Consider the following 16,997-nt stretch of genomic DNA (forward strand, 5'->3'; position numbering starts at 1 on the left):
GATACCTGTTTCCAAGACACGATTGTGGCTCTCTGAGAGGTTTATATGATTTTGTAAGAAGTCCTACATTTCCTCTAATTACAGATATTTAAAATCCTGCAACATGGGTAATTGAGAATTTAGCCTATGTAACTGTATGTAAGAAGTGCAGCGTTTCTGCAAAGAACAAATCTGAAGCCTGTCTGGTGTGGGAAGAGGTAACAATTACTTACTGATTAATGTTTCTCCCAGCCATCACCAAAAAAACAAATGCTTTTTTGGCACAAATTCCGAGAAGCGTATTCATTTAAAGTGCTGAGGGCTATGGGACTGGACCATTGGGCCATGAATTGCACCTAGCTGTTGTGTGTAGACAAAGCTGTCATTTTTATGTATTTCTTTCATCTCTCTTGCCCTCCTTGAGTGCCCTGGGTAGGAAAACGGAGATGGTGGGTAGGGCGGACAGGGAGAGAACAAGTGCTTGAAATACCTGAACAGAGTTCATTTTTTCAGCCTCCCCACTTAGAACTGAAATTTGAACTAGGATTTCTGTCTTCCAGAATTTAATGTTCAAAATGAATATGTTTTTCATAAAAAGTATGGCATGTGTTTACTTTTCAGTATTCTCTCTTTAGAAAAAATCAAAGGGATTACACATGGTGATGTTTTTATGAATGCTCTGTCAGTACTATTAGAGAATTGTCTCTTTTTCACACTAACACAAAAAAACATATAAATGATTCAATAGATACTTTAATGTCCATGTTTCAAGAATTTTCTGAAAAGCAAAACACATGCACAACCCATCATACTGCTTTTAGCTAGAAGCTTGTCTTTTATTCAAAACTGGAAGAGCTTATAAAAATATCTTTCAATGAAAACGCAGAATTTATAAAACAAGTCACCAGAAATATATCTAATGATGATCTATGGTGGCCACATTTTCTTTTCTTTCCAGGGTTTGTACATGAAATGAAGCAGATGCTTCTATTTGTGTTTGCATTACTGATACCCATGCCTTGAGGAGGGACACAAGGATTAAAAGTGTTTTTCCCCCTCAGCATCTTGCCTTTGCCCCATAATTCTTTCCTACCCAATCATAGAGTAAACTGTAAATGAAAAAAGAAAGAGGCATTAGAGAGACAGGAATTGAGGAAAACTGGCAGAAGAAGAAAAGAAGGAAATTATTGACTGTTTTAAAAACTGGTTTATATTCACTCAGATATTAAACATTGTCAAAAGAGGAACCATGGGTACCTATTATTCAAGAGCTGCTGAAAGTACTTCTGGGAAGCAGCAGGATTCTTATAATAATTGGTAAGAGAACTTTATGGGCAGAAAGTCTAATAACATATTTTTTTCTTGATATCCTGTCTTCATCTTTGTTTTAAAAAGCCTGTCACACTTCTCGCTTCTAGAACATAACTGTGAGAATGGTTGGGCTTCAGTTAGACCCCATCCTGTTCTTTCTTCTTGTTCATAGTCTTTGCTTTTTGTGTTTCTCTGCTTCCTGATTTTAGCTAGCATTGCATGGAATTTTAAGAAAAAACGTAGACATGAGGAAGAGTCTTCTTTTGAGAATTTCTCAGGCCAATCTGCAAGTTTTGGGGTGCTTTATTATACTTTTCTAGTTATATTCCTGTGAGACAATAGAAAATATATATTGGTCTCTGCCCTCAGTTCCTGGCACAGAGCTCCTAAAACCCTTGTAATTTCCTAATAAGAGTACTTAGGGGCATCTTTTGTTCTAATATTTGGTATTTGACCCTGGTTCCTGACACGGAGTTCCTAAATCCCTTGGAGTTTCCAGGGTGATAGCAATGTCTTTTGTTCTAATGAGGGACTCTTGGTGGGCTCCAGATTAGGGACTGGTTACCACAAAGTCCCAGCCATGATTAGAAGTTTGGAATTTTAGGCCCCATCTCTCCATTCTCCAGAGAGGTGAGAGGGGCTGGAAAAGGAGTTAATGATCAATCGTGCCTACATAATGATGTCCATAAGCATCTCTAAAGTAGAGGATTCAGAGAGCTTCAGGGTTGACAAATGCATGATGATGCGGAAAGAGTGGCATACCCAGAAAAGTATGGAAGCTCCGTGCCCCCTCTCATGTACTTTGCCCAACTCCTCTCTTTCATCTCGATGTTCATCTGTATCATTTAGCATATTCTTTCATTTACTGATATACTGATATATACTGATAAATAGTACGTAAAATGTTTTCCTTATATACTGATATATACTGATAAACAGTATGTAAAATGTTTTCCTGAGTCCTGCAAGCCACTTTAGTAAATTAATCAAACCCAAGAAGGAAGTTGTAGGAACGTCTGATTTACAGTCCATTAGTCAGAAGCAGAGGTTACAACCCAGACTTGCGAAGTGAGAGGGGCAGTCATGTGAGGCTGAGCTCCTAACTTATGGGATCTGACTTCCTATCTCCAGGTAGACAATGTCAGAAGAGAAATTGACTGTAGGACACCCAGCTGATGTCACAGAATTGCTTGGTATGAAAAAACACCACACATCCAGTGACAAAGTGTGTTAATTGTGATGATAAGTGTGAGAATAAAGGAAGAGAACTGAGTGTTTTTTTGTTTTTTTTGTTTTGCTTTGTTTTGTTTTTATAATTCCTGAAGCCTTACTAGGTATGTACAGCATGAGTGTGGATTTCAAGCATCAATTCAATGAGGACATTTTAATTGCCTGAATAACTTCTGTAAAGTGGTTACTGTTAACCTACAGAAGTAATAGCTAATTCTCAAACTTGCTGCTGTGTCACTGGAACTACTTGTTTGAAGTACTTTTTTAAAAAATATATAAAGTGGTATTACTGAGGCTCTTTGTTATAAACAGCAAAAACTTTTTGAATTTAAAACTATTTCTAATAAAAACCTACTACCATACAAGGAAAGGGCTAGACATAAAACTTGATCAATAAGACACAAAGTTTTTAAGGATGGAGTCACATTTTTATAGGAACCAATTAATAACCAGGGACAAGTTCAAAACTCCAGCCTGAACTAGAGTTATATTGGAATTTCTACTGGAACTTGTTGCTTCAGAGTTTTTGGTCACTGCTTCAGGGAGCATCTGATAAAGAGAACTCAGTTTAACTTTGAAGTCAATGTTCCATAAGGCTTTTGCCATAATACCAACCTGAAGACTCTTGAAGGGTTTCTTGCATTTATCACATTGTATTCACAGGAGACAGTCATAACTTTTTAGAAGTTGTACGGTTAAAATGATAAAGAAAAATTTCTTTAAAAATACATTCCCGATGGGAAACCTGGGTAGCTCAGCTGGCTGAGTGTCTGACTTCAGCTCAGGTCATGATCTCACAGTTCATGAGTTGGAGTCCTGGCTTGCTGCTGTCAGCCTCTCAGCACAGAGCCCACGTCAGATCCTCTGTCCTCTTCTCTCTCTGTCCCTCCCTTACTTATGCTCTCTCTCAAAAAAAGAAAAATTATATATTAAAAAAAAATACATTCCCGAGACTAACTTCTTGCAATTATGTGGCCTAAGATGTGTCAAATTAAATGGTGGCCTGGCAGGGTTAGGTGACGTCTGTGCTGGAGAATTGGAAAGACAGTCATTTTGCTCAGTCCTAATCTGCAGCCTTCTGAGAGGAGTGGTCAGAAAGCACCAAGAAAGGAGAAGAAATTGTGGTTGTGAGAGCAGCTCCCTTGCACACACCAGACTTTCCATCCTTTGAGCCTCTTTGCTCTGTTGTTCATTCCCTCTCAAATCTCGAGGTGCACAAGGAAAGAGATGATTATGTCTCTAGAACATAGAACTGAATCAGTCTATACAAAATTAATGAAATTACTATGTTGATTTCCAGATGTTAGCTTAATGCTAGCCTATTAAAACTTCTAAAGATGAAGATTAAAACAAACATTGTGAGTAAACACTCAAATAAAGCCATGTCAGTGAACTTAGTGATAGTCTGAGGCACTGGCAGAAATCTCCAAATAGGGCACCTTAGGCATTGATTCTGGCCATCACTGACTGGGATAAACAAAATTCCCTCAGGTTCTCTTCAGTCTACTTTCCAAAGAGGCTCCAAATTCCTTGTCCTAGCCCTTGGCCTCTCGCCAATTGTCTCTCTTCCCACCCAACCCCCACTCCCCACCCCCGTCTGCCCTCCCTGCCTGAAGCTGGGACCACATTCTCTTTACTTTGCTGTTGTGCCTCAATAGACGTTGCACCAGTGCCAGTTTCTTCTTCAGGGTTTTGAAATTCAAGCAAAAACCCTCTGTTTGTTCAAAAGTATCCTTTCCTCCTCCAGCCTTTCTAAGGCCCCACATGGGGTTCCAGGGAGTCCAGTGAGGCACGTGACCTGGACGAGGGTGAGCTTTACAGCTCCTAGTTCTACAGCCTGGAGCAGGTTCTGGACACAGAAGTACCATTTCCTTATTTATAAAATTTTGGATAATAATACCTGTTTCTTTGGATTGAAGAAATAAAAGAGATAACTTACATACAGAGTGTCTGACACATTATGGAGTCTTGACAGAAGGTACTGTTATTATACACTTTAGGTCTTTTGCTACATTTAGTTTTCTAAGCTTTCCTGTCTCTACCCAAGACAGTGAAATTTTCTCCCTGTTTCTTAGGGTGGTTTGATTTTACTTTTTTCCTCATGCAGGTTTTTGTTAAATCTCTGGATTCCTGGCAAGTAAGGTGGTCAAGAACTCAAAGACTAATAACAGTTCACCATCTCATAGTCTAGAGTATTTTACTTCTAAAAATCTCCAGAAGATAAATTCACCACTTCCCTGTGAGTTTTGTGAGTTGTCTTGTTTGCATTCATAGTGTTCAAACTGTTAGCTTCCAGATCACCTTGAGGAAATGTAAGTCAGACTCAATGTCTATAGCTTTTGTATCCTGAGGTTTTAGTTGAAATTTTATTCTTAGATTAATTATGCCCACTAATATTAAATTTAAAAAAATCAAACATTGATAATGCAATTTTTTGATAATAAAATGATTTCTAATAGTTTAAACAAATCCAAAGTTAAACTGGGATTCAGTCTCAATAAAATCTAGGATTGGCTACATCGTTATAATTAAGCAATATGACGCTGGATGGCCATTTAAATAAGAGTAAAAATGAAATACTACTATAGTTCTTATAAAAGTTTCAAAAAAGCATGACTATTAGCATTGATGAAAATAGTTATTCCTGTATCCTTATTTATTATTAAGGTATAAAATTGTCTTCAAACCTATTTATGGTTAGTTTTCAATGCATATTTCACAGTCAACAGCTTCTGGGTGTGAAGTGTTAACTATTTCTGGGCCAAATTAAATAAAAAGAGTGTTTACGCCAGATTCAATGGTATAATCATAAGGAACTGAATTACACTCCCCAGAGATACACCCCAAAGATTTCAACTGCAATTGCCAAAACAGGAAAGTTTTTGTTGCATTGATTCGTGGAGGACTTGCTTTTTGAAGTTTAGACAGAACATCTCACCTGACCATTTGTGGACGTTTTCTTTCCTTTCTTTTATTATTTTCTCTTTTTTTATTTTCCCTTTTATTATTACTAGAGTTGTTTGTGTTTACTATTTTTATCTTTCTTGTGACACTTTCCCAGACAATATACAATTGTCCGTAATTCCCTTGGATTTCTGAGGACTAGCATCAGTGAGGACAGCTGCATCAGGCCTTTCTGGGGCCCAGGGAATCACTCTATTTAGATTCGCCGAGGGGTATAAGGAATGTTAACAGAAATTCAAACAGTGAGCAATTGTACATTTTGCCTATACATGCGTTTCCTACTTCCTGCTGAATGCACACAATTTATGCTTCTTTGTGATTTATTCGTTCATTTTGTTTGCTTTATTATCGCAAAATAGGAAAGTGAGATTTGAGTTTTTGAATTGTCTTATGATTATGTAAGTGGAAAAAAGTTAATTTAGTCATGGCTCATCGTTCTTCTAGATGTTTGTAAAAAAGAAACCGAGTTATTCCAAGCTACATATGGGTTTTGCATGCTTACCTTGTCTGACAGCTAGTGTGGTGGTATAGACCAAGAAGAGAAGGATGTAATTGAGGAAACTCTGGAAGACGGGTGTATTGGCATGGAAATCTTCTGACAAGTACTTGCTGGTCAAGCCAATTCCACAAATAAGAAGGGATAACACCTGGCCCAGAGCCACAGAGATTAGCATCTCCCTGAAAAGTAAAGAGAAACAGCGAAGATCAGCAGGAAGTCAATTAAAACAATAATGGTTAAAATTTACTGAGTACTTGTGCCATTCACTAGGCTACGTGCAATAGGTGGTATTTCTTTTCATCCATCACAGCAACCCTACGAGCAAGGTGCAATGATTAGTGAGGTTTCACAGAGGGAGAAAAAAAGCAAAGAGGAGTTAAGGAATTTGCTCACTGTCACATAACGAGGAAGTAGCAAAGCTGGGATTTGAGACCAAATCTCTCCAGGTGATCCTGGCTTCTAGCCACGGCTCTCAGCTCTCCGGAGCCTGTGGAGGAAATTAACATCATGCCTGATGCCCACCATAGCACTCACTGAGTGTTCAGAAACCCGACAGAACATTTGCACGCTGACAAAGAGGCACCATACTGTAACCTTATCCTCAAGTCCTCATACCAATAAAGAGAGTCTTTTGTGTATACACTGAAATCTTGGATCCAGGACCACTTAGGGGAAGGGGCTGTACAAACTCCTCGCCATTCCCAGATTGTGGATCTTAACTTTGCTCTAGCAAAGACCAATAAGCATTGGTCTCCACCCTCCTCTACACAAGTTACTACTGCTTGCCTGTTAAAAAGTTATTCATGAGACAAATTTAGTTACTGAGGTGATATAATAAAACATTTCAAATCCTGTACATATTTTCTGTGGCTTTTGAATAGGCATTGTACACCACTGTAGTAAGGACTAGAGACAAGAGTCAAGGGGTTCACTTTGCACAGAAATAAAGTACCCATATGAGCTTTATGATCACATAAACTTGCATGATCTGACACAGGAAAGGCTCCTGGAAGTACAAAGCACTCTTCTGCCTTCCCTAAAGTCTCATCTGACTTTCCTGGTTTATTTATAGAAACAGCAATGTAAAATAAACAAGAATATTATTTCTAAACATAAAAACATTAGTCAGAGGATTTGCGATGTTACATATTCCTCCCCTGTGGCAGATGTGAATCCATGTTTCTGGAAGGGGCACAGAGTCCTGGACAGATAGATACCTTAGTGGTGTCTTGCTTAAAAAAAGAAAAAAACTGAGGTACCAGAGTGGCTCTGTCGGTTAAGGATCCGACTCTTGATTTCAACTCAGGTCATGATCCCAGGGTCATGGGATTGAGCCCCGCCTCAGGCTCAATGCTGAGAGTGGAGCCTGCTTGAGATTCTCTCTCCCTCTGTCCTCCCTCCTTCTCTCTCTCTAAATTAATAAAATAAAAGAATAAATATTTTAAAAAATTAAAAAGGAAAAAGAAAAGGGCATTTATCACATTTTGGTCATTCCATTTGTTTCAATGAGAAGGAAAATTGTAGCAAGGCATCAGGGCCCATTAGAAAAGGCTTTCCTGAAGTTAACCTGTAACATCCTGGTAGAGGTTTCTCCTTGGTTGCCCTTTTTCAGGTACTGGCCTTGACCCTTGAATTCAATCTTTATAAAGGAATCAAAGAGATATATTTTTTAAAATGTTTTATTTATTTCTAGGAGAGAGAGAGAGAGACAGCGTGAGCAGGGGAGGGTCAAAGAGAGAGAGAGTCACAGACTGAAACAGGCTCCAGGCTCTGAGCTGGCAGTCAGCACAGAGCCCAACACAGGGCTCGAACCCATGAACCGCAAGGTCATGACCTAAGCGAAAGTCGGACGCTTAACTGACTAAGCCACCCAGGCACCCCTCTAAGAGATATTTTTAAATGTATATGTCTACCATGTCAGTCTGCTGCTTACAATCCTACAATGGTACCCTATAAAACGCAGTGATCTATAAGGCTTGTGATACATGATCTCAAATATAGCTGCCAACATTTCCTCCCATCCCTCTGCATTCATGCTTTTCCTCCCAAAGGGAGGCGGGATCTATTTCTCCTTTTCTAGAAGCTGAGCTCCTCTTATGACTTACTTTGATCAATGGAACATAGGGGTAAGGATGTCATGTGATTTCTGGGCCAATCCATAAGAAACACTGCAGCTTCCACTTTTTGCTCTCTGCAGATACAGCTTACATGTAAAGAACCTAGGCTACTGAATACTGTGGGACCGTGTGTAAAGAAAAAGAGAAACCCAGCCAGCCAATGCCACACCAGCTGAAGCACCGGACATGTAAGTGAGGCTCCTGGATCCTCCTGCCCCCGTGGAGCTGTGCCAGCCTGTGCCACATGGAGCAGAGATGAGCTGTCCCTAGAGAGTGCTGCCCAATTGAAGAATTGTGAGAAATAATCAATGGCTGTTGTTTTAGGGTATAATATTTGTGGTAGTTCATTATGGAGCATAGGGTAACTGAAAAGAAGGCCCTGCATGCCTTCTCTCCACTCTTAATACCTCTGGAGCTTTACTTTCTGCTTTCAATTCCCCATGAAGCCAGAGCTCCAGTCCTACATACAGAGCTACTTACACCTCAACGATGAGTCATGGTCTTCTTTGCTGCCATTCCTTTGCATGTGTTATTATTTCCAGAATGTTCCTCCTGCCATTATCAGTCTGACTCATATTCATCTTTTAAGATTTGGCTCATATGTTATCCCCTTTAATAAGTCTTAGCTGTCCTCTCTTCCCTGGGTTGCTTCTCCTTTATTTCTATATCCTGTATTATAATTACTGATTCTACTCCCCTTTTCCCTCTGCCAGAGAGTGAAGTCTATGTAATGTTCTTTACTGTATCTATAACTGGGCAATACCATTCAGAGGAAGTAGAAAATGAAGGGATTCAAAGACAGGGCAGAGATGGGATTAGGCAACACTGAACAGTTTTGCTGAGTGAAAGCATGACAGAAAAGAAAGGCAGAGGTAAAGAGAAGTCCAGAAATAATTCAAAAGTTTCTAAGCCAACCTAAGAGATGTGTGATACCCACTAACAAAAATCATAAGGAGTTGGTTTTAGTAGAAAGATAACAAAAATCTTTGGTATATTGAATTTGAGCTGTCAGATGAGCTTCCAAATGGCCCAGCAATATTTGAAACGAGAGATAAGAGTTGGATAAGGAGGTCAACCAGGAGATAATTATGCAGAAGTCATACGCCTAAAAGTGATGGGTGGCTAAAGTACTAGAAACGGATATTGCTAAGGAAGAGAGAATGGGAGAGAGAGTAAGAGGTCTAGGAAAAACCTTGGGGAATCCCCAGATTAGGGGTAAGGGAAAAGGAGAGGCACATCACTGGAGTCAAAAGTGGTTAGAAGGTTAAGGGGAAGACTTGGATAGTTCTTGTTATCAAGGAAACCAAGGGAGCAGAGACTTTCATGGAGGAGGTAGTTGTAATACTGAATGTTGCTTAGAGGACAGAGAGAATGTGTACTGGTAGATGTTTGTAGTCACTGCTAGCCTTTGAAAGACCAGTTTTGGCACAGCAGAGAGTAGCAGAGAAATACTGGTATTATGGAAAGGGAACAGAGAATTTCACAGAGGGAATAGTTAGCTGTGACTAAGTGGACAGGAAGTCCTAAGACATAAAAGTGGTGACTTTGAAGAATCAAAGAATTCTTTGAAGAAGTTTGATCTAGTCACCAACAAACACAATAATTATTATTAGAGTTAAAATAATAATGTATAAAATGATTTAAAATTTCATTTAGATTAATGATTATCCTCTCATTGGGTCACTCTTCATTACTTGCATAATAACTTACATCCTTAAGTGGAAGAGAAATGGGGAGGGGCGGGTTACAACTAATGGATTGCTCCCAGTGCTGAGTGTGTCCACTAGAGAATACTGGATATGAAGCATGCCTCCTCGGGAAAAGAAAGTTAAAGACAGCCACAACATGGTAATTCCTACAGCTACTTAAATTATATCATGGTATTCAAAACTTTGGCAATATCCAGTGCCTTTCCTAAACAAAATCAAGCCACCAAAAATAACTGATTACTTATGTAAGGAATCAAATTTTAGTCCTTCTGATGTATATACCAATATACTATAAAACAGCCTTCTACATGTACTCTATATGCAAAGATGAATGATACATAGTCCTTGTCATTGGCGAGCTACTAACCAAGACTTTGGAGCTGAGTTCCTAAATAACTTAGTACAAAATGAAGCCGGTTATGATGAAATAACAATAATAATTCATATTTAATAAGTTCTCAGACTGTGCCAAGTCCTGAGCATTGGCTTCATATATACTACCTTATTTAATCCTCATAATAACCTTATAAGACTAGTACTACTTTCTGTATTTACTTCTTATAGAAATGTGCTGTCACAGGGCACATTCTGAAACCTTATGGTGCAATGAATCTACTTGGCCGGTATTAATCTACTTTTTATAGTTTTAAAAAAATTCAGTATTGATTACATTAGCATTTGAATTAATGACATTTTAAATACAAAGGAACTGAAACAGTAGCCTCTTAATACAGAATAACTGGATGACCAAAATGTTTAGAAACCTGTTTAAATATTTTGTACCTATCCACTGGCATATATCATTATACATTCACATTATATATTTCTACTAATTTATACTTTATAAATAATAGAAACAAATATGTAGATATTTAGATGTCTTATAGATACACACACGTATACTATAAATCAAATTAATAAGAATCATCTCAAAAAGAATTATTATCTAATAAATGCCAGATATAAAGGCCCTGGTAAAAAATGAAAATGGGGGTCTTTTGTTCTAAAAGATGGGAAAAATGTGATTATAGGTACATGCAAAGGTCTCTCACTCTCAACTTGTCTATTTTCTTGCTACTTTTTGACCCCTTTTCACCTATTTTTCCCAACCTCTAATCCCCACAGCTCTGACAATGACCAATCTGTTCTATTTATCTATGTGCTTGTTTTTTTAATAGAAAAAAAATTCCACATATAAGAGAGATCATGCAGTGTTTGTCTTTCTCTGTTTGACTTATTTCATTTAGCATAATGCCCTTAAAATCCGTCTATGTTGTCACAAATGGCAAGAATTCATTCTTTTTTATGGCTAAATAATATGGCACACATCACAATATACACACCACAATTTTTGTATCCACCCATTCATTGATGCATTATGGTTGTTTCCATATCTTAGCTATTGTAAATAACACTGCAATGAATAGGAACATGAACATGGAGATACAGAAATATTTGCTAGTTAGTATTTTTGTTTTCTCCAGATAAATATCTAAAAGTGGAATCACTGGATCATATGGTAGTTCTATTTTTATTTTTTCTGGAAAACTTCCATACTCTTTTCTATAATGGCTACAGCAATTTACATTCCAACTAATAGTGTACATGGATTTCCTTTTCTCCACGTCTTTGCCAACACTTATTTCTTGTCTTTTTTAAATAATAACCATTCTAACAGGTGTGAGGTGACACCTCATTGCAGTTTTTATTTGCATTTCCTTGATAATTAACGATGCTGAACATCTTTTCATGCACCTGTAGGGCATCTTTATGTCTTTGGAAAAGACAGTTTAAAATTGGATTGTTTATATTTTTGCCATTGAGTTTTATGAGTTCTTTATACATTTTGGATATTAGCCCCTTATCAGATATATGATTTGCAAATATTTTCTCCCATTTTGTAGGTTGTTTTTCATTCTGTTTATATTTTCTTTGCTGTGCAGAAGCTTTTTGGTATGATGTAGTCTCACTTCTTTTTGTTTTTACTGCTTCTGCTTTTGGAGTCAGATTGAAAAAACCATTACCAAAATCTTTGTCAAGAAGCTTTCCGGGGGTGCCTGGGTGGCTTAGTTGGTTAAGCATCCGACTTTCACTTAGGTCATGACCTTGCGGTTCGTGGGTTCGAGCCCCGCGTTGGGCTCTGTGCTGACTGTGAGCTCAGAGCCTGGAGCCTATTTCAGAGTCTGTATCTCCCTCTCTCTCTGACCCTCCCCTGCTCACGCTGTCTCTCTCTCTCTCTCCTAGAAATAAATAAAAATATTAAAAAAAAAAAAAAGAAGCTTTCTGCCTGTGTTTTCCTCTAGGAGTTTTAGGTCTTATGTTCAATTCTTTAATGGATTTTGAGTTAATTTTTGTGTATGGTATAAGATGGTGTTCAAGTTTCATTCTTTTGCATGTGGTTGTCCAGTCTTTCCCCACTGTATATTCTTGTCTCTTTTATTGTAAATTAACTGACTATATACGTGTTGGTTTATTTCTGGACTTTCTATTCTGTTCAACTGATCCGTGTCTGCTTTTATGCCAACACTATACTGTATTAATCACTATAGCTTTGTAACAAAATTTGAAATCATGAATTTCAAATTCCTGGCGCATCCAGCTTTGTTCTTTCTCAAGATTGCTTTAGTTATTGGTTTTGTTTTTATTTTTTTTTTTGTGGCTCCATACAAATTTTAGAATTATTTGTTTTATTTCTTTGAAAAATGTCATTGAAATTTTGATAGGGAATGCACTGAATCTGTATATTGGCTTGGATAGTATGAACATCTTAACAGCACTGATTCTTTCAAACTATGAGCACAAAATAATCTTTCCTTATTTGTGCCTTCTTCAATTTTATTAATATTTTATACTTCTCAGTAGAGGTCTTCCACCTCCTTAGTTAAATTTATTCTAGGTATTTTATTGTTTTTGATGTCATTGTAAATGGGATTTAAAAAAATTCCTTTCTGATAGTTTACTGTTAGTATAAAGAAATGCAACATATTCTTGTGTATTGATTTTGTAGCCTGAAACATTACTGAATTCATTTATTAGTTGTAACAGTTTCTGATGTAGTTTTAAGTGTTTTCTATATATAATATCATGTCATCTGCAAATAGTGAAAATTTTACTTCTTTTCCTTTATTTCTTTTTCTTGTGTAATTACTCTAGCCAGGACTTCCAATAATAAAATAAAAGTGATGAGAGTTTAATGAAAGCATCGAGAGTAAGCATCCTTATCTTGTTCTTCAACTTGGGGATAGGCTTTTAGCTTTCCACTGTTGAGTATGATGTTAACTATAGGCTTGCCACATATGGCTTTTATTACGCTGAGGTATATTTTCTCTACAGCCACTTTGTTGAGGGTTTTATCATAAAAGAGTGCTGAATTTTGTCTAATGCTTTTTCTGTGTCTATTAAGATAATCATATGAGTTTTCTCTGTCATTGTGTTAATGTGGTATATCACACTGACTGATTAGCAGATGTTGAGCCCTCCCTGCATTTCTGGAATAAATCCCACTTGATCATGGTGTATAATCCTTTGGATGTATTGTTGAATTTGGTTTGCTAACATTTTGTTGAGGATTTCTGCATCTATGTTCATCTGAGATATTGGCCTATAATTTTTTTTTCTTTTGATGTCCTTGTCTGGTTTGGTATGAGGGTAATACTGGCCTCATAAAATGACTTTGGAAGAGTTCCCTCTTCTTCTATTTTCTGGAAGAGCTTGAGCAGGGATTGGTTAAATTCTTCTTTGAATGCTTGATTGAATTTACCAGTGACACCATCTGGTTCTGGACTTTAGTTTGTTGGGAGGTTTTTGATTACTGATTCAATGTCCTTACTAGTAATTGGTCTGCCTAGATTTTCTATTTCATCATGATTCAATCTTAGTAGGTTGTATGTTTCTAGGAATTTATCCAATTTTCTAGTCTGTCAAATTTGTTGGCATGTAATTATTCACAGCTATCTCTTATGATCCTTTGTATTTCTGTGGTATCAGCTGTAAAAACTCTTTTGTGTCTAATTTTATTTAAGTTCTCTGTCTTTTTTTCTTCATGAGTATAACTTAAGGTTTGTCAATTTTGTATTCTCAAAGAACAAGTTCTTAGTTTCATTGATTTTCTCTATTGCCTTTTTGGTCTTCATTTCATTTATTTCTGTTCTAATCTTTATTTCCTTCAAGGTATAAAGGAGGTATAAAGTTACGTTGTTTATTTGAAACTTTTCTTTTTTGAAACAAGTTTTGAAATATTTTCCAAAAAGTTTTTTGAAATAGGCACTTATTGCCATGAACTTCCTTCTTAGAACAGCTTTTGCTTCATCCCACAAATTTTGATATAAATATTTCCGTTTTCATTTGGGTCAAGGTTTTTTTTTTTAACTTTTTCTATTCCTTTGTTGATCCATTGGTTGTTCAGTAGCATCTTGTTTAGTTGCTACATATTTGTGAATTTTCCAGTTTTCTTGATATAAAAAATTTCTACTATTGTGGTCAGGAAGGATGCTTGATATGATTTCAATCTTCTTAAATTAAGTAAAACTTGTTTTTGGCCTAACATATTATTTGTCCTATAAAATGTTCTATTTTTTTCCAATTTATTTATTTTGAGAGAGAGAGCATGAGAGCGAGGGAGGGGCATGCATGCGAGAGAGGTAGAGAGTCCCAAGCAGGCTCCATGCTCAGCACAAAGCCTGATGTGGGGCTCAATCCCACAACTGTGAGATCATGACCTGAGCTGATATCAAGAATCAGATGCTTAACCCCAGGTGCCCCATTCTCTTATTTTAATGTTTATTTACTTATTTTGAGAGAGAGCATGAGTTGGGGAGGGGCAGAGAGAAGGGGAGAGACAGAATCCCAAGCAAGCTCTGATGCTATCAGCATAGAACCCGACTTGGGACTCAATCTTATGAACCTGGGAGATTTGAGATGAAATCAAGAGTCAGATGCTTAACCAACTGAGCCACTCAAGAAAACAGATACTCAATAATACAGAGTGAATAAGCATGTCTATGAGAGAACAAATATTTATAAATGAAAAGGGGCAAAATCCTAGAAGGTTTGAAAGATGGCTGCTTATCTTATCCTGAAAAACTACTAGCTTTGAAAGACAAAGCAAGCCTTGTTTTTACTGTATTTCATTTTCCAGTTAGACACTGAAATTAATAAGCTACTTCCTGTTGCCTTTCTGAACAAGCCTGGCGAGGTGCTATCTTGTAAAAATGATACTAAATATGGTGCTGGGTGGAATTCTGCACTGGGAACTGTTGGTTATTCATGCAATATATAGACTAACACACCAGATGCATTCTAACATAGGAAACATAGGTCCCATAATTTTAGCAGCAAAAATTGAAAGGAGACTATGATACACATTTTCATCTTCTTTGTTTATGCATTTAAAAGGACATCCTATCCACTTTAAATTCAGAATGACTAGACAATGAAAAATGCATGAGTCTCAGGAAAAATAGTGCTGCTGGAAGCTGAATATCTATTATAATACAGCTTATATTCATAAAGACTGACATAACCATTACCACAAGCTCTTTATTCTGTTAAAGAAATAGACTTTAGAACCCTGTGAATAAACGTATTACAAATTAGGTATTCAAAATAATAAGATTTAAAATAAAACATGAACTGAATCTTGGTTTTTTTCCCTTCAGTTATAAGAATACATTCTTTTAAAAGGGTATGAAGATTTTCAACATAGTGTTATATAATCATATTGCTTTGTAATTCTTTGGCATGAGAGTGAAAATTATGTTATCATCTTGAATCAGAGCACATCAACCTTTCTGTAGAGACATCTTCATCTGATAGCTGTTCTCAGGCAAGCCATGTTAGATTTGGGTCAGCATATGAATTCAGATATGCAGACATAAAGAACACTTAGGTAAACTCCCTTGACTAGAAACAATTCCACTAGAACATGGGAGAAACGTGTGTTCTACTATGTTCTTTGAAAAGATTCATGTTTTAAGAAGTTAGGACATTGGCTTCCTAAAGTGCTTTGCTGAAAGATTTTATCACATTTAAATGTTAATTAGACTTATATGTAAGAAGATCATTAGGCAAGAAGCAAAAACACATACCTACAGGTTTAACATTAATTGGAGTTTCTTTCCTTCATATTCTATATTCATGGGATTTAATCTATTCTCTGGTTCTATGGTAGCAGGCTTTGGTTTGGGTTTGTTTTGGCTTTTAAAGGAAACCAAGTAAGCCACAAAAGCCCTCCTAAACAATATTTCAGTGAATTTATGAGGCACTAAGTGTAGGAGACATTTGAAACTCTAGTATGAGTGGATGAGTCACAACTGTGCACGTAAATTGCACATTGTGTATCTAGAGAGGTGGCACAGAAGAGTGAAAAGGCACCAAATAGGGATTTAAGAAGCTCCTGGCTCTTCAGTTCCACTCATTAAGCTCCATAATCTTGGACATCTTCTACTTTGGGTTTTGGTTCCTTCATACAAAGTAAGCATATTGTAATTGGTGAGTGCTTAGACACGTCTTATGCTCTGCCTTCAAATCCTCTTTCTCTTACCCGTCTCCAAGGTCTCTAGTCACTTACTGTAGCTCCAGTGGTGGCTCCACTAACACTGCAGAAACTACAATCAACAATATGCGGGCACAGCCCGGTGGCCCGGTGCTTCATGCCCATTCTGTATATCTTGTGCCTTCAACCCTGGGGGTTCCACATGGATGCTCAGGGCCAGACCTTGTGGGGATCTGCTTGGTGCTCACTCATCAGCAACTGGGAAATACAGGGAAATTATTGCACTTGACCACTAGGAAACTACAGCAGACAGATAAGTTCTTCCTTCTTTCTCCCCTAGGCAGGATGTCCTGAAAAGCAGTCACTTCTTCAGGTTCTCTAAAGAGATCCTGCCTCACAAGATGCTCTGTACGGTACTCTGTGCTCTTGTATGGCCTCTCCCTCCATCCCTTCCTCATGCCTGCTCCCTATCTTTAAAAAAAGTGGCAGGCTATAAGTCTCTACATGCTGGGTTAATCAGGCTAAGATAATTAGCTTTAAATTTCCTTCTATTCCATAATTCTGACTTACATTTAGAAGATGCTGGTGTATAGTCATCAACTCTTTTTTAAAATGTTTATTTTTGAGGGAGAGAGAGATTCAGAGCATGAGTGGGGGAGGGGCAGAGAGAGCAGGAGACACAGAATGTGAAGCAG

The 16,997-nt window shown here is 37.4% G+C and overlaps 1 protein-coding gene across 1 annotated transcript in view; it reads right to left on the reverse strand.

Annotated features, from left to right (window-relative positions):
• Positions 1–16,997, reverse strand: part of SLC35F1 (solute carrier family 35 member F1) — a 177,322-nt gene that overhangs the window by 147,216 nt on the left and 13,109 nt on the right. Inside the window, exon 4 of the mRNA XM_077755982.1 lies at positions 5,987–6,162. Coding sequence (XP_077612108.1) covers positions 5,987–6,162 — 176 coding nt within the window. The remainder of the gene's footprint in view (positions 1–5,986; positions 6,163–16,997) is intronic.

Source organism: Crocuta crocuta, unplaced genomic scaffold, assembly GCF_008692635.1.
Source record: "Crocuta crocuta isolate KB4526 unplaced genomic scaffold, BGI_CrCroc_1.0 scaffold772, whole genome shotgun sequence".
Lineage (NCBI taxonomy): Eukaryota > Metazoa > Chordata > Mammalia > Carnivora > Hyaenidae > Crocuta > Crocuta crocuta.